General features: G+C 42.6%; 1 protein-coding gene and 1 long non-coding RNA gene across 2 annotated transcripts in view; one reads left to right on the forward strand and one right to left on the reverse strand.

Annotated features, from left to right (window-relative positions):
• cnksr2a (connector enhancer of kinase suppressor of Ras 2a) overlaps positions 1-27,803 on the forward strand; it is a 467,989-nt gene that overhangs the window by 371,196 nt on the left and 68,990 nt on the right. Inside the window, exons 14-17 of the mRNA XM_078232430.1 lie at positions 538-583; positions 2,507-2,679; positions 6,465-6,538; positions 9,411-9,482. Of these exons, the coding sequence (XP_078088556.1) occupies positions 538-583; positions 2,507-2,679; positions 6,465-6,538; positions 9,411-9,482 (365 nt within the window). The remainder of the gene's footprint in view (positions 1-537; positions 584-2,506; positions 2,680-6,464; positions 6,539-9,410; positions 9,483-27,803) is intronic.
• Positions 8,533-27,803, reverse strand: part of LOC144506394 (uncharacterized) — a 44,162-nt gene continuing 24,891 nt past the window's right edge. The window contains exons 4-5 of the long non-coding RNA XR_013499896.1: positions 14,010-14,156; positions 8,533-8,699 (exon numbers count right to left, since the gene is read on the reverse strand). This is a non-coding gene — a long non-coding RNA (uncharacterized LOC144506394). The remainder of the gene's footprint in view (positions 8,700-14,009; positions 14,157-27,803) is intronic.

The following is a 27,803-nucleotide window of genomic DNA, read 5'->3' on the forward strand; positions in this document are numbered from 1 at the left end:
GTGACTGTACTGAAGTATACACAAGTGTGGTTTTTGTCTTCTTTCTGCTTGCAGACATCAGAAGACAGTGACCATTTGTGTGTAGACTGTGTGCAGCATTCACAAGACCAACCTTACGTAAAGAGCCTAAAGTTGCTTTGTGGTTAGACCATGTGGCTATTTTATTTCCAACATTGTAGATGCGTTCGCATTCTATAAATGTACGTCTCAAAATATCTCATTCTCATCTTGTTTTTTCTGAAGTATTTATAGTAGAGAAGGATCGTCTGTTAAATGTAGCTCACTGTGATATCTTGAATTAGAATAATTCTGTTTCATTTTTCGAAACGTGTTTATGAATACTGGTGGTCTGTATCAATTAGCGGTCTGTGTCTCTCTTTTTATTTTGCTGTATGAGAAATGCAAATTTAAGTTGAGGCAACGGTCCGATTATAGATGATGACACTGGCATATGTGGCTCAAACCAGTTGGAACTAAAAATGTAAGATCCTCAATTTCCATTTTTCACCTGTTCTCTTTCGTTTTCTTTGATTCTAGACGTTCCAGCAATCCCTGGGACAGAAATCCAAAAAAAGAAACAAAGGTATCTCGGATTGTTTTTCTATGAATGTTTCTTTCTTTGTTACTTTGATTTAGAAATGAAATTTCAGGGAAGTGGCTTTAAGCAATGCTGAAATGTACTTGATTCAGATTTCGCTTTTTATATGGAGTGTGATTTTAATCCTATTGTGACCTTTACCACAGTTTACAAATTTTATATTTTTTAAAACTTGTTGCGAGCTAGTTCTGCATTGCACTCTGGTCTAGAAATTGTGGTAATTTCAATGGTTGTTAATCTATTTAAATGCTCCGGCTTTTATTGAATGGTTTTCTTTTTTCAAAATTCTATTGCCACAGATAAACGTCCAGAAAGCGGTGCTGAAGGAAACACAGTTAATGTTATCTTTATGTTAATGATGTAATCTGACTAAATGTATGTGCTGGTGAAAGGGTTCACACCATCAATTTGAGATATAAATTGCCTGCACTTTCACATTCTGCAATAGGTTTTGTTAAAATTTTCAAATTATGCACAGACTGGGACTATTAAGTAGGTCAGGGCCGAGATCAGGGTAGCTTGGGGTCAGATCAGCTGTCCGCCAAGTAGCAGCAGGCAGATGATTAAAGTTAATTGTTGGTAATCACGGGGCCTATTGCAGCCCCATTCTCTTGTTAACTGGTATTTCTAGTCGGCAGTCTGGCCTGTCCGGGTCCCATACTAGCCACCGGGGCCCAGTTGCAGGCTCTGGCCTCCAGGATCATGGCCAGTCAGCTGTGGCCTTTTTTAAAAAAATGAAAATAAACATACCTGGAATTCTCCTCCCTCCTCTCCCCATCTTCAGGTGAGCAGCTCCCACCCTCAGCTGGTGGAGTTGCTGATCTCAGGATACTGGAGGGCCTCCCATTGGCCCTCTAATGTCAGGAGCCTGGCGCCTTCATTAATTGGCCTGGCCCTTCAAAATTCCCACTGGCCTGTGCCTGGAGTATGTTGTGTGATATCAGGGCCGAGAGCTGGACCGCCGACCGTGTTCCCAGACCAGAATTGAAAATACAGGCCGTGGGGCTGAACCAGAGGCCGAGTCCCCACTTGGCCAACTCACTGTACGGTTAATTAACGGCTCAATAAGAAGAAAGTCTCACCTCCATGATCAGCCATCCAATCAGCTAAGTGGCCGGCACCTCGCTGGTCGCTGGAAACAGTGGCCACTGCTGGCTCAGCAGCCAGTGCCAGAGAGAAATGTGCTGCAATGGAGCTGGACTTTAAGGAAAGTCTGAGGTCCCACCGGGGCAGGCTAGCAAGCTGGGTGAGCTGGTTAGGATGGGCAGGGTGTGGAAAGGAGAAATGCAGGGATGGCAATATCTTGTGTGGGAATATTCCTTCGATTGGCAAAAGGAGCTTGAAGTGGGGGCGCATTCCCCCACCCGGACTTCTAGTCTGCCAAGTTTTATTGGGTGACCTGGCCTGGTGACTAAGCGTGGGCTTCTCCTACCAAAGTAAAATACCAGTAACAGGAGGAAGGAGAGTCGGTTCAAACCCAATGGCCGAATGGCCACTTCTGTACTTCACAGCCAATTAAGTACTTTTGAAGTTACAATGTAGGGAAATGCAACAGATAACCTACTCGTAGCAAGACCTATGGGCAGCACGATGGCACAGTGTTAGCACTGCTACCTTACAGCGCCAGGGACCAGGTTCAATTCCTGGCTTGGGTCACTGTCTCAGCAGGGGAGTGCTACCAGGAGTCAAAGTTAATACCTTAATATGCAGTTTTTTTACAAAGAGGTATGGAAAATTACTGTACTGGTACTGTAATAATGCATATATTTTAATCTTCAAGGACTGCTGATAAATATGGAACAAACTTGTACACTCTGGGGATAACATTGCTTGTTGGTAGACTTGGATTCGTTGTGTGTCGCTGGACATTTGAGTGCCTTACTTCCTCCTGTCTCCTGGTAATTTCAGGTGCTGTGACAGCAATGAGCAGGAGAAGAATTTCTTGCAAGGACCTCGGTCGTGGAGACTGTGAAGGCTGGTTATGGAAGAAAAAGGATGCTAAGAGTTACTTTTCGCAGAAGTGGAAAAAGTATTGGGTTGTATTGAAGGATGTCTCCCTGTACTGGTACATGAATGAAGAAGTAAGATCTGATTTAAACCTGCACGCTGTGTATGTATGTGTCTCTTGTGTGAGTTCGGGTTGCAGTAAACAAGATTAAGTGAGTTTTTATAATGGAAAGAACTTACATTTATACTGTGATTTTCATTACCTCAGAATGCTCCAAAGTGCTTTAAAGCAATGAAGTACTTTTTGAAGTGCAACATAAAGACTATTGAAAATTCTGAGTAATATAAAATGTTAAAGAGTCAACTGTGCAGGGGTTTTGACTCGAGTGAGAAAATATTAGTCCAGATATGCAGCTACTTTCACACAACTGAAGAAAGTGTTCCAAAAGAAAAGAAAAATTAATGTGTAATTGGTTTGTGAGTCAACTGCAGTTTTCCTTCGGAGGCTATCTTTTTTTCTAAATGGCCTCACAGTAAAGGTTATTGAACTAACTTCGTGTCTCACAGCTTGGCATGAGTTGTCCCACACGGCTAAGTTCATGACTGAATCAGCAGGAGAGGAGGTGAGTGGGAAGTGCAAAGCCTTTGCCAAGAGGAGCAATTAAAGAAAGTGAAGGCAGAGTGTGGACCTTGCCAATACAGCTTGTAATCTACTCTATTGTCAGACTGTGGAGTAGCTTTGGGCAGGTCACTGTAGGTCACTCTAATATTTTAAGATACACATGTCTTTCAGGCTAATTGATAGAGAGAAGGAAATGCACAAGCAAGAAGAAGACATTGTAAAATGAAGTCGAGCAGTAAATAGCATTCTTTGAAAGTAACTGTCTAGAAGGATTCGTAAAATGTATATTAATTTTGTAATGTAACTAGTGTTTACAAAGCTCCAGCATTTGTTTGCTTCAGATAAATTCAGACAATTTGTAAAAAAAAACTCAGATAAATTTTGAAGCACTGATGGAATTGACATTTTATAATTTTCCAGTACATTTCCCATGAGACTCATTTTGCTAATGTTGCTGGTATAGTTTGCTATAGTCAAGCCCCTATCACAAGTGGCATAGTAAGTTTCTTTCGTTGGTTAAAGGAAGACTTGAGTTGAAACTTAAATTGTTGCATTTTCAATCCTTAAGACTGTACAAGCACCTGCACAATTCAGTGAATAACGGGAAAGTTAAACTGCAGTCTGGATTTTCATCCCCGAGGCGGGAATCACAAGTTTTGACATCCAGGACCCACCTCTTGCCCAGCAGTGCCCCCTCACACTATTTTCATGGGAGGTGGCAGGGATGGCTTGGAGTCAGAACCACCACCTCCCAAAGTGGGAAGTGAGACAGGTGGGTGCCAAGGCAGGCAGGTTAACTGGCCCACCTCCATTCATTAGAGCATCAGTCCAGTTTTGTGCGGGTGTTAAACACTATAACCCTCATTCCTCAACCCCATCCGCCCTAATACTCCCCTCCATGACCCTATCATACCTACAAGCCCCCTTCATACTGCTTCATACTGTTATTTTCACAGTAACTTCCATCTCCATACCCTCTGTGTACATTCATGCAGTCTCCAACTTGGCAGAACTCATGAGCCCAATAATAACATTAGAACGTCTTTGAGATACCCATGAAACTGGGTAGTAAAACATCAAAATAAACATACAGTCATTCAAAACCTTTTCAAAAATCTGATCCTGTTAACTGCTCGTAAAAATGTCAACCAAAAGCTGAATCCATTAGTTGGCTTTTGAGCTCAGCCAAGCATTCATAATGGGATTCCACTGCACAGTGGTGTTAACAAAGCCTCCAGAGCTGACCCATTAAAACCTTTGAAGTAGTGGAACAACTGTTGCACTGCTTCAAAGGCTGATCAGATGGCTGGACTGTCAATCGAAGAAAAAATTAAAATCACAAAGGGATATTGACACACTAAGGTCTGAATTTTAATACTGTTGAATGCAGAAGAGCATGGTATCCACTGAAAAAAGAAACCTAATGCACACTTACACAATGCTGGTCAATTTAATGGTCACTTAATTTTTCTAAACAAAACACTATCATTAGTCAGTTTATTAAAAATACATGTAACTTATCATATACAATTAAATTATGACCAATGAAGTTGTCAGTTGTTTTAAAAAGGTTCCTGACTCCAAACTAAGCTTCTTCTATTGGTTCATGACTCCTTTGAGATGACATGAACCATGTCTCCTGCCAAAACAGGGCCAACTTTCTGGAAATAGTAGGGTCTTTAAAATGCCCACACCATAATGGGTTAATGGGCGACATGGTGGCACAATGATTAATGCTGCTGCCTCACAGCGCCAGGGTCCCGGGTTCGATTCCTGGCTTGGGTCATTGTCTGTGCAGAGTCTGCACATTCTCCCTATGTCTGCATGGGTTTCCTACGGGTGCTCCAATTTCCTCCCACAGTCCAAAAGACGTGCTGGTTAGATGCATTGGCCATGCTAAATTCTTCCAGTGTACCTGAACAGGTGCCGGAGTGTGGCAACTAGGAGATTTTCACAGTAACTTCATTGCAGTGTTAATGTAAGCCTAGAATCGGAGATACATAGTGATGCACTATCAATTACGACGCGTAGGCTTCTGAGAGTGAGGGAAAACTAATAGGCTTTTATTCACTGAGAACAGGAGCACCACCCTTGTAGCTGACCTAGTCTGAACTGAGGCAAGGAGGAGGGACCATCACCTTTATACCCCACTCTGGGTGGAAAGGGAGGGGTCCCAGGTGGAAAGGGAGGAGTCTCGGGCCAGGTGCAGCATGGGTGTGTCCAGGTACATACATGTAGTAACAGTGGTTCACCACACATAGATTCCCTATAGTGCAGAAGGAGGCCATTCGGCCCATCAAGTCTGCACTGACCACGATTCCACCCTGGCCCTATTTCTGTAACCCCACATATTTACCCTGCTGATCCCCCTGACACTAGGGTCAATTTAGCATGGCCAATCAACCTAACCCGCACATCTTTGGACTGTGGGAGGAAACCGGAACACTCAGAGGAAACCCACGCAGACACGAGGAGAATGTGCAAACTCCATACAGATATTGACCCGAGGCCAGAATTGAACCTGGGTCCCTTGCGCTGTGAGGCAGCAGTGCTAACCACTGTGCCACCGTGCCGCCCCTACTTGTGACACTAACAGGTAAAAAAAAAGCAAGGCAGAATTGCTGCATGTTAGCTGCCTATCTGTATTCTTTCCCCAGGGCTATGAAAATCCCACTTGATGGAAATGGGGATAGGAATCATAGAATCAGGTCCCACTTACCATCTTTAAATCCCGCCCACCTTTGTTCAAATACAGATGGAGTCAAGAAAATCTGGCCCTACACATTTAACGTCCTCATTATTTACCTCATTTATCTCAGTGTGGTAAAAGTTGAATACATTTGGTACAGTTATCATTCATGGCATATTGCATTGGTGTTAGACATTGCAAAATCTGGAACTTAACTGGAAAAGCACTAGATACTAGAAAATGGAAACAGAAAATTCTGGAAACGCACCGGGGCTGTCCAGCATCTTCACAAAGAAAAGACTGGTTGCTTACTTTTTTTTGATTTGTCAATGAGAAGATCCGTTTTCTTCATGATCAGTTCTTAACAAATAGGGAAAATAATATATCAAAGCCGTTTAGGAGTGCTTCACTTTGAAGCTAAAATTGAATATTTTCCATCAAATTCGTTCCACGTGTTCAAACAGTTGGACTCAATGCAATAACAGAATTGTAAAAAAGACTTTTCAAAAAGAGATGCTCAAACACATCGTACATTTAACAATTGATACAGAAATGAAAAATTATGCAACAAAAAATATTCAATAAGGATTTTTTTTAATTTTCCCCAGGATGAGAAGGCCGAGGGATTTATCTGCCTATCTGAGTTCAAAATTGATAGAGCAAGTGAATGTCGAAAAAAGTAGTAAGTATTGTGGCAATGATAATCTGACGATCCATCGTTGACTTCACAGAAAATAAATTCAAAGTGATCCACCAATTCAGCAAGTAATTAATGTTGGTTGGCATTTCCTGATGTTCATTTCACACTTAGGAGCTAAATGATTATATACATTCTCTTGAGTTTCACAAATTATTGTGTGATGAATATTTTTGCTTCAAAAATAGGGCTAGCTTCTTCTTTCAGCTTCCCCTCTCCACCCCGCCCCTCCCGCTCCCCCCTCCCCCCCTCCCCCTCCCCCACCCCACCCCCCTCCCCCTTCTCTCAATCTCTCTGCCTCCCCCGTGCCTCCCTGATTCTGAAATCTCAGAATGTAGCCAGCATTTCCTGCACATGGACTATTTTCTCCCACCATTTCACTCTCCGTTTTCTGCTGTCATTCTTGTCTATTGGGTTATGTGCACATAAGTGCAGAGAGAAAATTGTAAAATTATCTTCCATGAATCTGCAAGCTCAAACACAATTGATGGGCACCAGTATACACTGCTATTCATCAACAAATAGGGTCACACTCCAAAATTGGCAGTTTTCTGCACTAATCCAGTCCACTTTAATAACTGAGGGTAGTTAATGTAATGCTAGATTTTAGACCATCTGAAATATCAAATTGTAATAAAACAAGTCTGACATTTCAAAGTATGTTATTGTGCTGCAGAATATAAGGCAATACAAGGGCAGACCTTCCATTCTCGGGAGCAGCGATGCACTAAACTTAAGGAGGGATCCAGAGGAAGTCCAGACGTGCACATGCACTGTAATTGCCTGGGAAGTTCAACTTCCCATTTGTGCTCCCCAGGACTCTCCATGAATGTCTTTTACACTGATCACTATGTCAAAGTCTTGGGCTAGATATATGCTACTTACTCATACATACACTAAAATTGGTGCACCATTTAATCTCTGGTGTAATTTGGTGATAAACAGCACAACCCAACATATCGCACCGACTCCCTCACACCGCAAACCAACTCCAATTACGTAGACCTGATACCTGGCCTGACAACCCACACCCCACCAACCCGACCACCCTCTCCCATCCCCCATCTACTCACTCACCCACCTATTCATTCATTCATTCACTCGCTCGCTCGCTCGCTCGCCCGCCCGCTCGCTCGCTCCCTCCTTGATCTGACTCCAGCAGCTGATATCATAAAAACACGTGTCCTCTCCTCTGCTTCTCTTCACCAATTTTCTGCTGGTTTGCTGCACTGAGGCTTTGTTGCTTGAAACAGGATTAAGTCCCGACTGCAAGTGGGCAAAAAGCTGAATACTCAATGATCTCCACACTCAGCAACAATGTGTGCAGCATCGCTGTTAATTGGAATATCTGGCCCAGAAATGAAATGTATAATGCACTAAAATGATTTCACTAAAATTATTTTTAATGTAATTTAAAGTGAGAGAAAAAATCAATCTAAAGCAAAACTCCGGGAGGAGGAAACCCTGTTTGCATTTTGTTCGAGCTTTTTTTTTGTTTAACACCATCAGATTAGTTTGTCGGCTTTGCTCAATTGGTAGACTCATGTTTTGAATTAGAAGGTCATGGGGCCAACATTCAGCACTTGATCATATAAGCTGCTTATTTTGTAGTGTGCTAGTGGCTCCCAATGTGCAGGTTTTACAGAATTAAGTGAACTATAAAATAAACATGCCAGCTTTACTATGTCGAGCTAGCGGCGTAGGATTTAAAATAAACAGGCCCTGCTACTGAAAGCTGGCAGCACTTGTTTGGGCACCTGATCCAATATATTGGCTGGTGGTGCAGTAGCAAAAGCTGCAATTCAAAGATGATGTCCTTCAAATGACAGCTTAAGTCAAGGCCCAATCGCATGCTCTGTTTCAGTTGCATTTAAAGAATCCATGGCACCACTTGAAGAGCGGGAGTTTTCCAATGTCCTGACTAATGTTTCTCCTTCAACCAACACCGGTAAAAGCAGATTGGTTGGTCACGTATTTTATTGTTGCTTTTGGGTTCCTGTGGTGCATCCAGTTTCAGTCATAGGAGCAGGAGTGGAAGTGCAAAGCTGTTCACTTTCCATGAAGCACGTTGAGATGTTTCTGAGAGATGTGATGAGATTAATCTGATGCAAGTCTTTAGTTCTTGCCATGGTCTTCCTATGTTTCCCTTTCAAAAATAGCATTGAACACAATCATATTATAATTGCTGTTAGATAAATGTTCAAGCACTGTTTGGCTGCCAAATTACATAGGTTATTGCTCATTATCAAGTCTAATATGACCTTACCTGCCTTCTTATTGGTTCCAGGACATGTTGTTGCAAAGACTATTCCTAAACAAACTCAAGAAATTTGCAGATCATCTGCTCATCTCAATTTCTATGGAAATTTAAAATCCCACATTAAATCCATTCTGCCTTTACTATAGGCTGGTCTAACCTCTGCATTCATACATTCTGCCACTTCACAGCTGCGACCAGGGGGAATTACATAACTCCCACTACTTAAGTCCTCCTTTATTTCTTAATTCTACTTAAGGCTCTGCTGCCTGCTTGCTTCTCATTATTCCCTCTTTTAGCCCAGAAGTAATTTCATCTTTAATATCAACTGTTGCTCAATTGGTAGCACTCTCATTCTGAGGCACAAGGTTCTGAGTTCAAATCCCAGTCCACGGCTTGATTTCAACCCCTGCCACCCCAGCCCTGGGACACACAGAGAAAGAAGACATGGAAAACTGTAATTATCCAGCAGAGAGAATCATTTAATGTCGATCTTTAATGAAATATTTTCAGAACCTGAGAGTAATGAAATATTTTTTTATATAGAAATAACATGTGAAAGTTTGTGGTTTTGATTGTGTGCATCTCTCTCTTTAACAGTGCATTCAAAGCATGCCATCCTAAGATTAAAAGCTTCTACTTTGCAGCGGATAATATGGATGATATGAACAGGTATGTACAAAATAAAACAAAATGATTCAGATCAGTTGCAGAGGCAATTTGTAGCAACGTTCAATAACTTGCATGTATGGCTGTTACAAGTGTTTGCAGAACCATCTACTAGTCTCTCAGCAGGCTCCCATAAGTGGTAAAAGTTGGCAATCGGCCTATTTGAAATCACCCATTCACTAGATTAAATATAAAGGGTAGTTTCACAATTGCACAAAGATTCAGCCAGTGGGAGCACAATATCCTCAAAAATCCCAATGCCATGTTACGATAATTTGGAAGATTGTAACAGATCAGAGTTTTCACAATCTGTTGTGACCAAAGTATATAATTACAGCTAAATGCAAATACGATGCATTCAACAAGAGCAAGTACCAAAAGAAAAGTTTGCAATGAATTGATAGCAGTCACTACCATTTACACTTCCCAGACAGTCAAAGCTACTCGTGTGGAAGGGAGAACGGCAGCAACAATTGCTGCTCACAAGCTTGGAGCTGGTCAACTTCAACATTCCCGAATCACTGCTTTTCCAAATGTCCTTCAAAAATTCACGTACAAGTTCCAGGTACAGAGCAACTAATAAAGCAGTGATGTAATACACACAGCTGCTCCTATGATTCTGTTAACAACCTCTGCCCCATATTCCAGCCCATAATGTGTGACTTAAAACTTCCAACTTACTAGAGAGATAATCAGATTGCTGGATTCCAATTCATGAATGAAGGATTTATTTTAGGCAGCTTGGTTTTATTCTAAACATCTCCATAAATAAGGCATCTATGTTTATTATAAACATCTCCATAAACATTATACGCATAATGTTGTCTCCATCATGTCAGGAAATGTCTAGGGCTGTGTATCAGGATTGAATCAGGCAAACTGATGTGTTAATACTGACATGCCTTTTATAAACTGTGTGGTTTGCACTCCTCTGAGAAACTGATTTGTAGTTAAACAGAATGTCTCCTTTAATTTTAAAGCCCGGAGCTGCTTTTATTTATTGATGTGACAGCTTTCTGGAGTCTCCTGTCTGATCTGTCAGGAGAATGTGCAATAACTGCAGTATTTTCTCAGCATCCTGTTTTTTTTAACCGCTCAATTTATTTGGATGCTAGGTTACCGGATGAACTGAAAAATGTTACAATCCGTAAATGCAAAGACAATTATCAAGAACATGATTATATAACAAGAGAAAGTTAGAGGCTGAGTACACTATCCCATCAAGAACATCTAGTGACAGAAGGGTCTAGATTTCAAAAACATGTAAACCATTGACATTTTCCAGCATAGTGCCCATCATATATTATGCTCGGTCTTTAACAATTTTAATCTACACTGTCAAAGCTGCTGTCTTTGAGATGGGACCGAGATTAAGCGAGGTCTGATATGCCCTCCTGGATGGGTATAGAAGATCCCATGGCATTCTTTGAAGAAAAGCTCCTCTAGAACCCTGAGCAATATTTCTTTGTCCAACACCATCACTAATAAAAATAGATTATCTTATTATCAGATCATTAATGTTTCTTGGAGCTTGCTACGTGCAAATTGGCTGCCACGTTTTCCATATTACAACAGCCATCATGTCTCAAGAGTACCAAATTGGCTGTAAAGTGCTTTGGGACACCCTTAAAGTTTATTTATTAGTCACAAGTAGACTTACATTAACTATGCAATGAAGTTACTGTGAAAGTCCCCTTGTCACCACACTCCGTCAACTGCTTGGGTACACTGAGGGAGAATTTAGCATGGCCAATGCACTAACCAGCACATCTTTCAGACTGTGGGAGGGAACCGGAGCACCCGGACGAAACCCATGCAGACACGGGGAGAATGTGCAGACTCTGGACAGACAGTCACCCAAGTCGGGAATCGAACCCGGGTCCCTGGCACTGTGAGGCAGCATTGCTAACCACTGTGCCACTCCGTCATATCCTGACATTGTGGGAGGTCCTGTGTATATCAGCAAACAGAAGTCAGAGTCAAAAGTCACTTTTCATCTCTTGATCAATAATCATCAGCAGTCTTTTGTTAAAATATCAAAATGCACTCATTTTTATCAATGACATAAAAATGTTCAGTGTATGTAAATATAAATTTAATAATTTTAACCTCAATTACCATACCACACAAATTAAATCCATGCATAAGTTTGAAGACTAGCAAAGTTCTTATTAAAACTTGATCCCGTTCAGGCTGCTGACTCTGATTGGGGTTTCTGTTCACGGTTTTTAAACAAGTGTTCTTTCTGTGTTACACGGGCGGCACGGTAGCACAGTGGTTAGCACTGCTGCTTCACAGCTCCAGGGTCCTGGGTTCGATTCCCGGCTCGGGTCATTGTCTGTGTGGAGTTTGCACATTCTCCTCGTGTCTGCGTGGGTTTCCTCCGGGTGCTCCGGTTTCCTCCCACAGTCCAAAGATGTGTGGGTTAGGTTGATTGGCCAGGTTAAAAATTGCCCCTTAGAGTCCTGAGATGCATAGGTTAGAGGGATTAGTGGGTACAATATGTGGGGGTAGGGCCTGGGTGGGATTGTGGTCGGTGCAGACTCGATGGGCCGAATGGCCTCCTTCTGCACTGTAGGGTTTCTATGACTGTTGCATATTGATTGATATACTGATGTTTTCTTCAGTGTGTTCCTGGTGATACACCCTTGGCGGGGACGCTAGTTTGTGTTCATGGTCGGAGGGCAAAACAGGGATGTCATACCAGGGGCAGTTTTCACTCATCATCCCATGTTAGAGGACTCCACCCACCTTAGCACCTGGTATTTTGGCACTCTGAATGCTACTTTCGCTCCAAAATGACAGCGATGGTGCATGCTCATTTCTGGTGTGAGCCACATCAGATGCCATTTTGTTGAGGATGTTAGTACATGCACAGTGAGCATGTGCTGGAGGTCTGCAGAGGAGGCCAATCACAACGTCAATCACCATGTAACACTATGTAATGCAGTGTTGTCATTTTGGAGCTCAATATTCCAATCAAAGCTACTTCTTAAATTCACAAAGCTGAACGCTTTGTTCAGCAGCGAGAAGGACTCCCAACCAATACCATTGAAATGAATTACCAGCTACTTCAGATTGGCTGCTGATTGATTTCTACTGGCTCTTGCTGCAGTTGCATAAATGTTTAGATGTTTCCAGAGACATTTCGAATTGCTGCAGTCTACAGAGAGTTGTGTGGTACGTGCTATACGACATTGTCCTAACTTGAATGATTCTGTGCAAACAACCTGCTCCCAGACGTGGGTGCGGTAGTATGCAATCCCCTTGGGACTATACCATGGAAAGGAGAATGAGAAGAGGAGACCCAAAGGGCAAGCTGCTAAAAGAGGGAACAGGAGGAGAAGGGCTTTCAGCAGGAAGTCACATCTGTCCAGGATTTTCATGGAGCAACTTTCCTCTCTGAACATCGGTGAAAAGCAGTGTCAGGTCTCTGTGCTTCAGTAAGGAGACGTGAGGAATGAAAGAGGGAGAGAGAGAGAGAGAGGGGGAGGAGAGAGAGAGGGGGGGGAGGAGAGAGAGAGAGAGAGAGACAGACGGAGGAGGAAGAAAGAGACAGGAAGAAAAGAGAGATGGAGAGGGAGGGACAAAGACAGACGAAAGTAGGAGACAGTGGGACAGAGGGAGGAGACAAAGAGAGGACGGAGAGAGAGAGGAGGAGGAAGACAGATGAAGGGAAGAGAGTGACAGCTGGACAAAGGGAGGAGAAAGAGACAAAGGAAAGGGGAAGAAGAGAGGGAGAGGAAGACAGAGGGAGGGGTCTCCCTCTGAACTGTAGCGATTCTGTGACATTCTCACCTGCTGCAGCCACAAGCACAATCTCGGAGTAGTGTAAGGACAGGACTGCCAGTGACTGTGAAGGTCACGGTGCCCACAAACTTTGTGCATTGGGTTCCTTGTCGGGGGAAAGCAGCAGCGTTTGTAATATTGCCCAGTTTGCCATTCACTGTTATGTAAGAGAGTTAGGTCATTGAGACTCTGTATTTCAATCAAGCTGAACATTTCCTTCTCTCATTCTGCTTCATGCTGCATAATCTGACCATGCTGAGGGCACAGCCTTTGTCACCACTAAAGGGTGAGCAGCTGGTGAGCAGGGAAAGGAAGGGCAGAGGCAGACAACACAGCCTCTCTCTGGCCAGGCTTTCTGTGAACAATTGATCCAATTACAATATTAATGTACGCAACCAACAATTCCCCCTTTATTAACAGTCCACATGAGGACATCGGTTCATGTTTACTGGGAGCACTACCTCAGCAATCCAGCTGATCTATTGGAGAACAAAGTGCTGGACTGCTGTGACAGCCTGAAAACTGCTTTAAATCCTGGTGCCCGCGACAGCAGTTATTTGAGCTTGCATAGCAGCACTAAGAGCTTCCACGGCAGCACGCCGATGCTGGGTGACTTCTGCTTGTGCTACTGAGGTGTCAGCCATCATTTGCAACATCATCCTAATAAACTTGCTCTCTGGAGAGCTGCCTTCTATACTTACCCCCTGCCTGGGCTGAGCCACCTCATGCCCAGGATCTCACCACATGAGGATCCTGCCTCTCTTATTTTCTGAGCTGGTGGCAATGAGTGGGAGATAGAAGGACGGCCTGTCTTCTTCATTGTTTCTTACTGCTCTTTCACGTCTTGCTGTTCCACCGCTGAGCCACCAGGTGGCTGTTTTCATGTATCTGAAAAGAGAAAGATACAAGTGTGAGTGGTGCAAGGAGATAGGTAAATTAAGGAATAGGTATGTGAAGAGAAAAGGATTGGTCTGGAGGTATGTGAAGAGAAATGTAGGTCCCTTACAGTCAGAAACAGAGGAATTTATAATGGGGAACAAAGAAATGGCGAACCAACCAAATACATACTTTGGTTCTCTGTTCACAAAAGAGGATACAAATAAAGTACCGGAAATGTTGGGTTTAGTGAGAGGGAGGAATTGAAGGAAATCGGAATTAATAGGAAAATGATGTTGGGGAAATTGATGGGATTGACGGCCGATAAATCCATGATGCCTGATAATCTACATCCCAGAGTAATTAAGGAAGTAGCCGAGAAATAGTGAATGTATTGGTGGTCATCTTTCAAGATTCAATAGACTCTGGAATATTTGCTTTGGAATGGAAGGTAGCTAATGTAACCCCACTATTTAAAAAGGGAGGTAGAGAGAAAACAGGGAATTGTACAGCAGTCAGCCTGACGTAAGTAGTGGGGAAAATCCTGGAGTCCATTATAAAAGATTTAATAGCAGAGCACTTGGAAAACAATGGCAGGATTAGAGAAAGTCAGCATGGATTTACGAAAGGGAAATCATGCTTGACAAATGTACTAGAATTCTTTGAGGATGTAACTAGTAGAGTTGATGAGGAGGAGCCAGTGGATGTGGTTTATTTGGGCTTTCAGAAGAATTTCAACAACATCTCACATAAGAGATTAACATAGAACAGTACAGCGCAGAACAGGCCCTTCTGCCCATGATGTTGTGCCGAGCTTCATCTGAAACCAAGATCAAGCTATCCCACTCCCTATCATCCTGGTGTGCTCCATGTGCCTATCCAATAACCGCTTAAATGTTCCTAAAGTGTCTGACTCCAATATCACTGCAGGCAGTCCATTCCACACCCCAACCACTCTCTGCCTAAAGAACCTACCTCTGATATCCTTCCTGTATCTCCTACCACGAACCCTATAGTTATGCCCCCTTGTAATAGCTCCATCCACCCGAGGAAATAGTCTTTGAACGTTCACTCTATCTATCCCCTTCATCATTTTATAAACCTCTATTAAGTCTCCCCTCAGCCTCCTCCGCTCCAGAGAGAACAGCCCTAGCTCCCTCAACCTTTCCTCATAAGACCTACCCTCCAAACCAGGCAGCATCCTGGTAAATCTCCTCTGCACTCTTTCCAGCGCTTCCACATCCTTCTTATAGTGAGGTGACCAGAACTGCACACAATATTCCAAATGTGGTCTCACCAAGGTCCTGTACAGTTGCAGCATAACCCCACGGCTCTTAAACTCCAAACCCCTGTTAATAAAAGCTAACACACAATAGGCCTTCTTCACAGCTCTATCCACTTGAGTGGCAACCTTTAAAGATCTGTGGATATGGACCCCAAGATCTCTCTGTTCCTCCACAGTCTTCAGAACCCTACCTTTGACCCTGTAATCCACATTTAAATTAGTCCTACCAAAATGAATCACCTCACATTTATCAGGGTTAAACTCCATTTGCCATTTTTCAGCCCAGCTTTGCATCCTATCTATGTCTCTTTGCAGCCTACAACAGCCCTCCACCTCATCCACTACTCCACCAATCTTGGTGTCATCAGCAAATTTACTGATCCACCCTTCAGCCCCCTCCTCTAAGTCATTAATAAAAATCACAAAGAGCAGAGGACCAAGCACTGATCCCTGCGGCACTCCGCTAGCAACCTGCCTCCAATCCGAAAATTTTCCATCGACCACCACCTTCTGTCTTCGATCAGACAGCCAGTTACCTATCCAATCGGCCAACTTTCCCTCTCTCCCACACCTCCTCACTTTCATCATAAGCCAACCATGGGGGACCTTATCAAACGCCTTACTAAAATCCATGTATATGACATCAACTGCCCTACCTTCATCAACACACTTAGTTACCTCCTCAAAAAATTCTATCAAATTTGTGAGGCACGACTTGCCCTTCACGAATCTGTGCTGACTATCCAGGATTAATCCGCATCTTTCTAAATGGTCGTAAATCCCATCTCCAAGGACCTTTTCCATCAATTTACCAACCACCGAAGTAAGACTAACCGGTCTATAATTACCAGGGTCATTTCTATTCCCTTTCTTAAACAGAGGAACAACATTCGCCATTCTCCAGTCCTCTGGCACCATCCCCGTGGACAGCGAGGACCCAAAGATCAAAGCCAAAGGCTCTGCAATCTCATCCCTTGCCTCCCAAAGAATCCTAGGATACATTTCATCAGGCCCAGGGGACCTATCGACCTTCAGTTTATTCAAAACTGCCAGGACATCCTCCCTCCGAACATCTATTTCCTCCAGCCTATTAGCCTGTAACACCTTCTCTTCCTCAAAAACATGGCCCCTCTCCTTGGTGAACACTGAAGAAAAGTATTCATTCATCACCTCGCCTATCTCTACTGACTCCATACACAAGTTCCCACTACTGTCCTTGACTGGCCCTAACCTCACCCTGGTCATTCTTTTATTCCTCACATAAGAGTAAAAAGCCTTGGGGTTTTCCTTGATCCGACCCGCCAAGGACTTCTCGTGTCCCCTCCTAGCTCTCCTAAGCCCCTTTTTCAGCTCATTCCTTGCTAACTTGTAACCCTCAATCGAGCCATCTGAACCTCCATAAGCTTCCCTCTTCCTTTTCACAAGACATTCCACCTCTTTCGTGAACCATGGTTCCCTCACTCGGCCATTTCCTCCCTGCCTGACAGGGACATACCTATCAAGGACATCCAGTAAAGTTAAAAAGCATAGGATTGGAGGTAGTGTATTGAGATGGATAGAAAATTATTGGCAAATAAACAATGAGTAAGAATAAATGGGTCAGGCAGTGACTAGTGAGGTACCACAGGGATCGATGCAAGAATTCCAGCTATTCACAACATATATTAATGATATAAATGAGGGAATTAAGTGTAATATCTCAAAATTTACAGATGACCCAAGACTGGGTGGGAGGGTGAGCTGTGAGGAGGATGCAGAGATGTTTCTGTGTGATCTAGATAAGGTGAATGAGTGGGCAAATGCAATACAATGAGAATAAATGTGAGGTTATCCACTTTGGTAGCATAAACAGGAAGGCAGATTATTTTCTGAATGACTATAGGTTGAGAGACGGGAATGTGCAACATGACCTGTGTGTCCTTGTACACCAGTCACTAAAAGTGAGCATGCTGGTGCAGCAGGCAGTGAAGAAGGCAAATGGTATATTGGCCTTCATAGCAATAGGATTCGATACAGGAGCAGGGATGTCTTTATAAATTATAAAGGGCCTTGGTGAGATCACGCCTGGAACATTGTGAGCAGCTTGGTCTCCTTATCTGAGGAAGGATGTTTTTGCTATAGAGGGAGTGCAGTGATGGTTTATCAGACTGATTCCTGGGATGGCGGGACTGATGTATGAGGATAGATTGAGTTGATTTGGATTATATTCACTGGAGTTTAGAAGAATGAGAGCGATCTCATAGAAACCTGTACAATTCTTACAGGACTAGACAAGGTAGATGCAGGAAGAATGTACTTCAGGTCTCCTATAGTTTAATTCAGTTTAATGTGGTGTTGCTAATATCAATCCTAAATCCAAGGGTCAATTCTTCTGACACCGGCAATATCGACATCCCAATAGCAGATAAATCAAAGCACCCACTAGAATCTATAGACTATATAATTCATATAAGGCACGTAGATCTTAGCTAATTCTTCATTAAAGCGACTCCATTTAACTTCCATTTCACACAGTCTGACCAGCTCGGGTCTGTCCTTTTGAAACTGAGCTACAAGAGCTTAATTTAGTAATGCAAATCTTTGATGACAAAAATCTATTTTTATCACATTGCGTGGAATCTTACCCCCTTAATCCTTACTGTAACAGCGGAGCCATTTCCGGATCTGAATCTGACTCTCTGAATGGTGCTCCCGGCAATTGATCTTTACCAGAATAAATCAGCTAACATTCCAGCTCTAGACCCTGCTCAGTTAGGGAGGATGAGTGGATGGCATGTCTGTTCTATCAAAGAAAGAATTTCTAATTAAAGGAACCAGGGTCTATGTTAGAAGAGCTATTTGAAGAGCTCACCAGATTTGAACTTGAGGCTGCAGCACCCACACAAAGGAGAAGGAGACTTGGGATGACTGCTCCCCAAGTCCCTCGCTCTTACCTGGACATATAGCTGTGGGTCCGAGGGGTTGCGGTGAGGTGATCTTTCCCAAGGATAGGAGGAAACGGACAACCTGTCTATTCAAGAGGCGTGGATGTAAGTGACAGTGGAAGTCAACAGCCGAGGTATGGTCCCTCCAACCTGGGGACAGTGCAGTGAGAGGATCTCGGCGCACAGGAGGGCTTAACAGGTGAGTGGTGTAACACTTTCAGGTGTCAAGCTCCACACTCTGACTTTGCCAGCATTCTCTCATACAGCACTCCTCCAAACAACATACATTGCAGCTCCAGTCATTTCTCTCTCTGCAGGCACCTCACCTATCCATCCAACTGGCCAACACACTCACTCATTCTCAGTTTACACCCACTGTCACCCTGCATAAATGTGTCCTTACCTCCTTGTCACACAAGCCATTACAACCACTGACATCTCTCTGCTTTCTCTCCTTGCAGAAGAAACACACACACAACTTAATAAGAGGCAGAGACCCAGGCTGCAACCTATCAGCCAATCGCAATGAGCACTTACCTGTTCCACTGCGAAGGATGTCTTGTCCCAGGAGGCTGCAGATGTCAGCAAATAACTGCCATGAGTGCTCAGACAGGTTGAGAGAGCCTCTGCCTGTAGACCCTGTTTTCGGAGTTACACCTCCTTGCAGCTGGATCTCAGTGTCTATCCCATCAACCCAGTGGGGAGACATGTAGCTGAGGAGAAGGCAGCTGGTGTTGCTGCTCTCACTGATGCTAGAGCAGTTAGTGATCATGTGGCCTCTGCTATTGCTCCTCAGCAGAGATGGAACTGTGTAGGCAACTCCTTTGCTTTATTGAAGGCTGGCAGCAGGGACGTACAGCAGTAAATGAGTTAAGTCTAGATAGGTGAAGTGACTTTGAAGAAATTGGAAATCATCTGTAAAGCAGTGAAAACACTCTTTGAGAGAGGAAGTGCTTTGAATAACAGGCACTCAGTGGCCACGGCTGGAGCTCTTCAGTGTAACAGATCAAAGCCTCCCTAGCTGATCAGTTTCATTGAGGAAACTCTTCCTGCTGTTTGCTCACCTTAGAAACGTTAATGAGTTGGACACATCAGGGAAAAGGTTCCATGGCTGGAAAATCCAGGAATCAGGAATAAAGTACGACACAATATACTTTTGAACTACCTCAAACACTTAATTACTTACTCACAGATGTAAGGGTGTCCTTCACTGGCCTCTAATGTCACCCTGAAATCCAGAAGATGACGGGTTCATACCAGGATCCCAACCCGATTTCAAATCCAGCACCACCAGCTCGAGAACGCACTTCTCACCATTTGGGAAAACTCTGCTAATCTTTTAGGACTAGCTTTGACATTGATTTTTAAACCTGTTTGCTTCTCCAAATAAGCAGTCAAAGCACTTCAGAAGAAAACTTGGAGCAGTGTCAGTGAGAGGCAGCCTCTCCGAGGAACTCAGAATGCATACTTGAATGCATTTCTTCAGAGTGAGTGAAGTCCTTGTGCTAATAATTTAGTTTACATGATTTTGGGGAAAGTGAAATTGCACATTTGAAAGACATGTAGGTGATAGTGATGAATACACTGGGTGTGACTGGACAAGTGTTCCATTCTTGTCTGAAATCTTCATCAAACAAAATGCCTATTAGTGATTTTAGTAGAAGAGAAAGGTAGTTATTATAGCAGCTAGTTAGGAATAATCACTTTGAGGAGCATAGTTAAATTTTTCATACAAAATGAAATAATGTGACAGGATCATTTAATCTGTCTCAAGACTGTCTCTATTCTGGGAGCTGTACATCTTTCTGCTATTTTGCTTTATTCTAATCCGGACCCAAGCAGTTAACATTTTCAATTTAGAGTTGGGAGAAATTTTTCAAACTGGAAAATAGATTTGGCACTTGAAGAATTAATCCGACTGCATGTATCATTTTTTTTAGTTGTATGTAGCAAGATGAACGCAAGTTCTTCACTCTTCACTGATTTTATTCAGTAACTGTCAATGCAATGTCAGTAGAGGATTTACTGATGCTCAGTTAATTTGGTCGTAAGTGCAAATGGCAAAATTGTAAATGTGCTGTGTCTTGTCAGTCACATGAGTTTTACAAATGTCATATTTTCCTGGTCTCGGTGGGATCATATATTGTTCCTCCCCCTCTTCCCATGTTTTCTCCATAGTTTTCTCCTCTCCTCTATTTGAAATGCAGGCTCATGTTGGGATATCATTTCACTAGCGCTTTACTCCCTGTATCTTGCTGCGTGAACCTAGACAGTAAACATGGACAAAACACTTGAAGCTACATTCAATCTGGTTGAACTTCAATTGCTGATCAAGTGAAAGAATTGAAGGGGAAACCAGCAGTCAGATCAACAAGCTCTAGGAAAATGAGTAATGGTAAAGCAGATGTTAAACAGATGTGAGCAAATGTATAAAATAAAATTGTGGAAGACCACAAAAAAGGAACAAGTTCAGTGAGAAAAGAGCAGAGGGAATTTTAAGCTGGGAAAGAGCAGTAGAATCAAACTGTTCCTCATTTTGTAGTTGTGGTTTTGGTCCTTGATTTGTTCTCCTTTGGTTCAGACTGTGGTAGGATGTGGTGTGTGCAAAGCTGTCAATTATGTTGTTTTACGTTTGCTATGAAAGGGGTTTTGTGAGGAAAAAAAATTGCACTTGTCCGGAGACCTTCAAACACAGCATAAGCTGAATGATTACAATTTTCTTCAACTGACCCAGAATTTTGGGAGTGAAGTGGGGACCACAAGAAATGACCCAGCATGAGACTCCCCAGAGTTCGGGCCTTGGACCTCATTCGAATGGAGTTGACATGGCGACAGAAGGCTGGCGATCATACAGGATTGGTCACTGCTGGCATCGCTCTGAATATGGGCATTGACTTTAGGTCGACAAATCATGGGGTCAGAGAAAGGAGACAAGAGCCATGAATGGAATTGACAGGGGCTGGGATTGAGGGAGATGGGGACAGAGGGCAGTGAAGGTTGAGTGGGTGGCAATGAGTTAGGCGTGTAGAGTTGGGAGTCCAGGCTGAAAACTTTAATGGCCTGTGAGAGTACAATAAGGGAAGGTAGAGAAACTGTGAATACATCTGAAAAAACTTAAATAAGTAGAAATCACTTAGCATTCTTAAAAACTTTTTTTTAATGCTGGCATTGCATTTTGTGTGGTGGTGGAGTGTCATAATACCTTACAGTTTTGTTTAGGGTACCCATATAATGAATACTGCAATACAAAGCAAAAGGAAGCACGGTAGCACAGTGGTTAGCATTGCTGCTTTACAGTCCAGGGACCTGGGTTCGATTCCCGGCTTGGGTCACTGTGCGTGTGGAGTTTGCACATTCTCCTCGTGTTTGCGTGGGTTTCCTCCGGGTGCTCCGGTTTCCTCCCACAGTCCAAAGATGTGCGGGTTAGGTTGATTGGCTATGCTAAAAATTGCCCCTTACAGTCCTAAGATGCGTAGGTTAGAGGGATTAGCGGGTAAATATGTAGGGATATGGGGGTAGGGCCTGGGTGGGATTGTGGTCAGTGCAGACTCGCTGGGCCAAATGGCCTCTTTCTGCACTGTAGGGTTTCTATGATTCTTACCCCCCTCTGGGCTTCTCTTATTTTGGAGAGAGAGGTAAAGCATAGTGCCTAGGTATTGACTGTACCTTCAAATGTTAATTTGCTCTTGATCAAGTCAAGTGATCGCAAGAAAAACAAAAAATATGGACTGTAGGAACATAAGAGATAGGAATAGGCCACCTGCTCTGCCACTCACTAAGATCATGGTTGATCTTCTACCTCAGCTACACCTTTCTACACTATTCCCAAATCCTTTGATTCTCTTAGTACTAAAAATCTATTGCATTTACTTGATGACTGAGCATATATAACTCCCTGGAGTAGAGAAGGTCCACAACCTTTAGAGTGATGAAATTTCTCCTCATCTCAATCCTAAATGGTTGATCCCTTACTCTGAGACTGTAATCCCTAATTTTGTCAGACAGGACAACATTCTTCCTGCAGCTACCCCATTATTAAGAATGAGATCACTTCGCATTTCTTCTAAATGCTCAGAAACATTAATCTTGTCTCCTCAATTTCTCCTCATGGAACAATTCTCCTCATCCCAACGATCAGTTTAATGAACCATTGTTCGCTCCTTGTCAGGCAAATATATCCCTCTTTTTAGAACTGGACATATAGTAGTCCAGGTGTGGTCTTACCTCAGCTCTATGCATTTCCCATAGGGCTTCCTTACTCTGATATTCCAAAACATCTGTAAAGAAGATTAATATAGCATTTGCTTTCCTAATCGCTGTACCTGCAGATTCACTTTCTGTGATTTATGTTCTAGAAAACCCAGGTCCCATTGAATACTCACATTTCCCAGTCTCGCCATTTAAAAATATCCTGATTTTTTTTTTATATTTCTTATATTTATTTTATATTTCCCAACAATGTGGATAATTTCACATTTCTCTACACTATATTCCATAGGCCACAATCTTGCCCATTTACCTGTCTATATCCTTTTGCAGCCCCTTTGCATACTCCTTACAACTTACTTCAAAAGTAAGGGCAAAAAGAGCAATGATTTGACAGATTATTTTAATGAGGCAATTAACAGAGCCTGTTCTTGAGGAACAGAAGTAAAGTGCTTACATTCATCAATGTTAGAAGCATGCCACCAGAGCTGTTACATAGTGGTGTAGATTTTATGATAACACCATTGCATATTTTCCCTGGAGTACAGTAGAATTCTTGTAAAGGAAAATAAATTCAGTCAACCAGCCTGTGCAACAATACATTAAATATCAAACTGCCCCACAGTTGACAAACAGTAACTACATTTAATTTGAAAGGAGAACCTTGTACTGATAAATGTCCATACATTTACATAATCCAAGATATCTCTTATTTATGTATAAATAATAGATGGGAGACAGTTAAAAAGCTGTAATACAGCATGAAATTCAGATACGACTTACACGTCCCGGTAATGAATTGTGCTAACAAATCCCATTGGTATATTTGTTAGTTCAGGTGATATTGCTAATATGAAGACTTGAAAATTATAATTTGCTGTAAAAGACCCTTGCATTTATCAACGTCACTAATTCTGAAGGGAATTCATGCGCAATCGCTCATTTGTTGTTTTGATTAAATAGAATTATCTAAGCTCTGAAATTCTCTCCCTAAACTCTCCAAATATCTTTCCTTACCTTTTTCACCAAGCTTTTGATCCTAATATCTCCTTCATTGCCTGTTGTCAGTTTTTTACACCGCCATGTAGCCCCATGGAATGTTCTACTAAATTGAGGGCACTATATAAATGTAAATTGTTGTTGATACCAATCCATTGTTCATCAAACGTAAATTGGGGTAAATTTTAACCCATACAAATGGTGGGTGTGGGTCAGGTGGGATGTGAAAATAAAACATCTCAAATCCAGCCTCAACCCACCAACTTCCAGCCTTAATGGAGACGAGAAACCAGATGACCAATCCATTCACAGGATGTTGATTATTCAATTTAATATATGAATGAGGCTAATTGTCCCAGATATTATCTCTCTTCCAACTGCAGTGGTGGCCTATTGTGTTTTCTAAACCTTGGGGAAACCAACAGCTAAAGGGAGGTGAGGATTATTGCATGAATGAATTAGGGGCTTTTCCAGTTCTGTCAATGGGCCAGGAAGGCAGGAGTCCTTCCTCCCAGAGTCCCCAGAAAAGTTGTTTTCCATTCCATGCAATTAGACCCAACACACACTGTGATCTGACAGCCGCACCTGTACACTCCAACCCCCTGATAACTGCCATCAACCCCCATCCATCTCTCACCGACCCACACTATCGATCCCCACCCCTAATAACCATACTGCTTCACCAATGTCTTTTAGGGAAAGCTGTCATTATCTGGTTTGGCCTATATGTGACTCCAAACTCAAGCCAGTGCAGTTAACTCTTAAATGCTCTCTGAAATGGCCCTGAAAACATTTCAGACCTGAAGGATTCTATCTTGGTTCCCTGAAGACAAATAAAGGTTGGAATTTATGGCTGTTTCAGATGAAATTATAGGCAAGTTTTTGTAATGAAGAAATAAAATCGTGCAGGTCAAAGAAATTAGCTTCTCTTCACTACCTGAGATCACTTTCTTTTCGAAGCAGGCATGTTTTCGTTTGCCAGACGAAATCTCTCCCAGTGTTGGTCTCAGACTGAGTTACTGGCATGTTCCTGAGGATCAATAAGATGGTAGCTCTCTCTCCAGCCAGTTTCAGTTATGTGATGACAATATCAATATTCCATTGTCCACACAATGAGTTCAAGCTGATGCAATTGACACACAACGGGAAAATGTTTGATATCCTATTCCAATTAAGTACACAGTGCACATGAGCTTATCAGCAAAATGTGGTCAGACGCACTACACTCTGAAACCCAGTGACCGAGCGACAAATGCTACTCAATACAATATCTGTGGATATCACATCAAATCCTTCAGATGCTTATCACACTGAAAGCTGACTGGTCTCACTGAAACTCTGACTTTCACATGAGTGTTTCCAAACTCCACTCTCAAAGAACACACTGTGAAATCTTCTCCCACACAAGGCTTTCTCTTGGATGTTTTCACCAAGGATCCACCTCCAGGATTTCAGCCTCCTTTCAGTATTCCTCAGCCCTGATCTCCACATGCATTCAAGCTTCCATGCAATCTCTGAGGTACCCAGCCATGCCAACAGAACACCACTGCTTCACAGGCTGTATTAAGGTCTTACCAAACCTCTGATTTACTTCAGATGTCTGGCTTCTCAACTAGCCCACACTAACCCACACTATCAATCCCCACCCCTAATAACCAAACTGCTTCACAAATGTCTTTTCATCTGGTTCCTGTAGCTGTCTCTTTAACTCCGAGTCCTTTCTCTGCTTTTTACTTCACCAAACAACTTCTTGTTCTTTGTCCCTTAACTTAACTGCCTTCCCGAGATATACTTTTGTCCCCACTGCCTGGTTTCTGGGACTTTTTTTGGGAAAGTGCTTTCTGCAGTTCCCATGTCATGTGTCCAACTTCTTCTGGAACTAACTTGCAACTAATTCAAAAGTTTTTTCTGTCCCAGAGTGTCCCCATTTGCTTTCAGGTTATAAATCCTCATTACCATATATACATCTAAATCAAACTGAAGTCATTAACCCTTTCAACTACAGTAGCACAAAATCAAACTTACTTAAGGCTACGCCTTATTTCTAATAACGACAAATTCTAATACAAATTACTTAAAACTACCTGTTTCCTGACACACTTCAGACAACTTCGACATGTTAGGCAGCACTCTATGGAGAGAGAAACAGAGTTAATGCTTCAGTTCAATGACTTGTCATCAGAACCCTACGTGCAACCCGATGGGTGGGATTCATCATGCGACCCGCCACATGTTTCGCTTTGGTGATAGGCAGCCTGCCATTGACCTGAAGTGAAATCTTCTGGTCCTGCTGTTGTTGAGGGGTTTTCCTTGAATGCACCCTCCCACAGTTTTTGTTGTAAAACAGGGTTGTATATAGGTGGGATTGGTTATATATAATGCATAGGATACCACTTTAGCCATGGAAGCAGTTTAATTAAGAATAAAAAGAAATGAAACTGCTGATATTTTTTGTTTTGGGAATTCTTTGTGCTGAACTAGTTGGTTTGCATCCAGTTAGATAAGGGAATTCTGTTAGCATTAGCATTGTGGCTCCACATTAGTGGTATGTAAGTAAACCATTAAATGAAGTCTTAATAAGCATTATCACATAAATTAAACCAAAGCAAAAGTAGGTCACCTGGAATTTTCCTGGGAATTGTCCCCATTTCAGGCTCTAACTTTGGCTGTTTATATCATTTCTCCAGGAGTTTGTTAAAATTACAGTGCAGACCCAAGAGGAAGTTCTGCCCCAGTGTGTTTTATATGGATCAGACATTGTGAGTTTTATGAGATAGCTGAGGATGATTGAGTAAGACTTTGAAGGAGGTATGCACATAGTTCTTTTTCAAAGTTGTAGACAAAGGGCTAAACCGAAGGCTTGAAGTTATAAGTTATTCCCATCATACAATGGCAGGAATTTTTGAGGCACAAATTCATTCCAAGGAGGAGGAAAGATGCTAAGGGGAGGACGAGGCATCCATGGCTGACGAGGGAAGTCAAGGACAGCATAAAAGCAAAAGAAAAAGCATGCAAAATGGCAAGGATTAGTGGGAAGCCAGAGGATTGGGAAGCCTTTAAAAGTGAGCAGAGGACAACTAAAAAAGCAATAAGGGGGGAGATGATGAAATATGAGTGAAAGCTAGCTAGTAATATAAAAGAAGATAGGAAGAGGTTTTTTTCAATATATAAAAGGTAACAAAGAGGTAAAAATAGCCATTGGACCACTGGAAAATGAGGCTGGAAAAGTAATAATAGGAAACAAAGCAATGGCAGAGGAACTGAATAGTTACTTTGCATCAGTCTTCATGGTGGAATACACCAATGGGATGCTAGAGCTCCAAGAGAGTCAGGGGGCACAGGTGAGTGTAGTGGCCATCACTAAGGAGAAGGTTCTGGGCAAACTGAAAGGTCTGAAGGTGGATAAATCACCTGGACCAGATGGACTACACCCCAGGGTTCTAAAAGAGACAGCTGAGGAAACTGTGGAGGCATTGGTGGTGATTTTTCAGGAATCATTGGAGGCAGGGAAGGTCCCAGAGGACCATTGTTTAAGAGGGGAAGAAGGCAGCAGTTGGGAAATTATAGGCCGATTAGCCTGACTTCAGCCATTGGCAAGATTTTAGAGTCCACTATTAAAAATTAGATCGCAGAGTACTTGGAAGTGCATGATAAAGTAGGACTGAGTCAGCACGGCTTTGTCAAGGAGAGGTCATGTCTGTTAGAGTTCTTTGAGGAGGTAATAAGGAAGTTGTATAAAGGAAAACCAGTGGATGTGATTCATTTAGATTTCCAGAAGGCCTTTGACAACGTGCCACATAGGAGACTGTTAAATAAGTTAAGCGCCCATGGTGTTAAGGGTAAGATCCTGGCATGGATAGAGGATTGGTTGACTGGCAGAAAGCAGAGAGTGGGGAAAAAGGGTTCTTTCTCAGGATGGCAGCCAATAACTAGTGGTGTGTCTCAGGGATCAGTGCTGAGACCACAACTTCTCACAATGTACATTAACGATTTGGGGGAAGGAACTGAAGGCACTGTTGCTAAGTTTGCAGATGATACAAAGATATGTAGAGGGACCGATAGTATTGAGGAAGCAGGGGGGCTGCAGAGGGACTTGGACAGGCTAGGAGAGCGGGCAAAGAAGTGGCAAATGGAATACAATGTGGAAAAGTGTGAGGTTATGCACTTTGGAAGGAGGAATGGAGGCATAGACTATTTTCTAAATGGGAAAGTGCTTAGGAAATCAGAAACACAAAGGGACTTGGG

Source organism: Mustelus asterias, chromosome 17 (assembly GCF_964213995.1).
Source record: "Mustelus asterias chromosome 17, sMusAst1.hap1.1, whole genome shotgun sequence".
Lineage (NCBI taxonomy): Eukaryota > Metazoa > Chordata > Chondrichthyes > Carcharhiniformes > Triakidae > Mustelus > Mustelus asterias.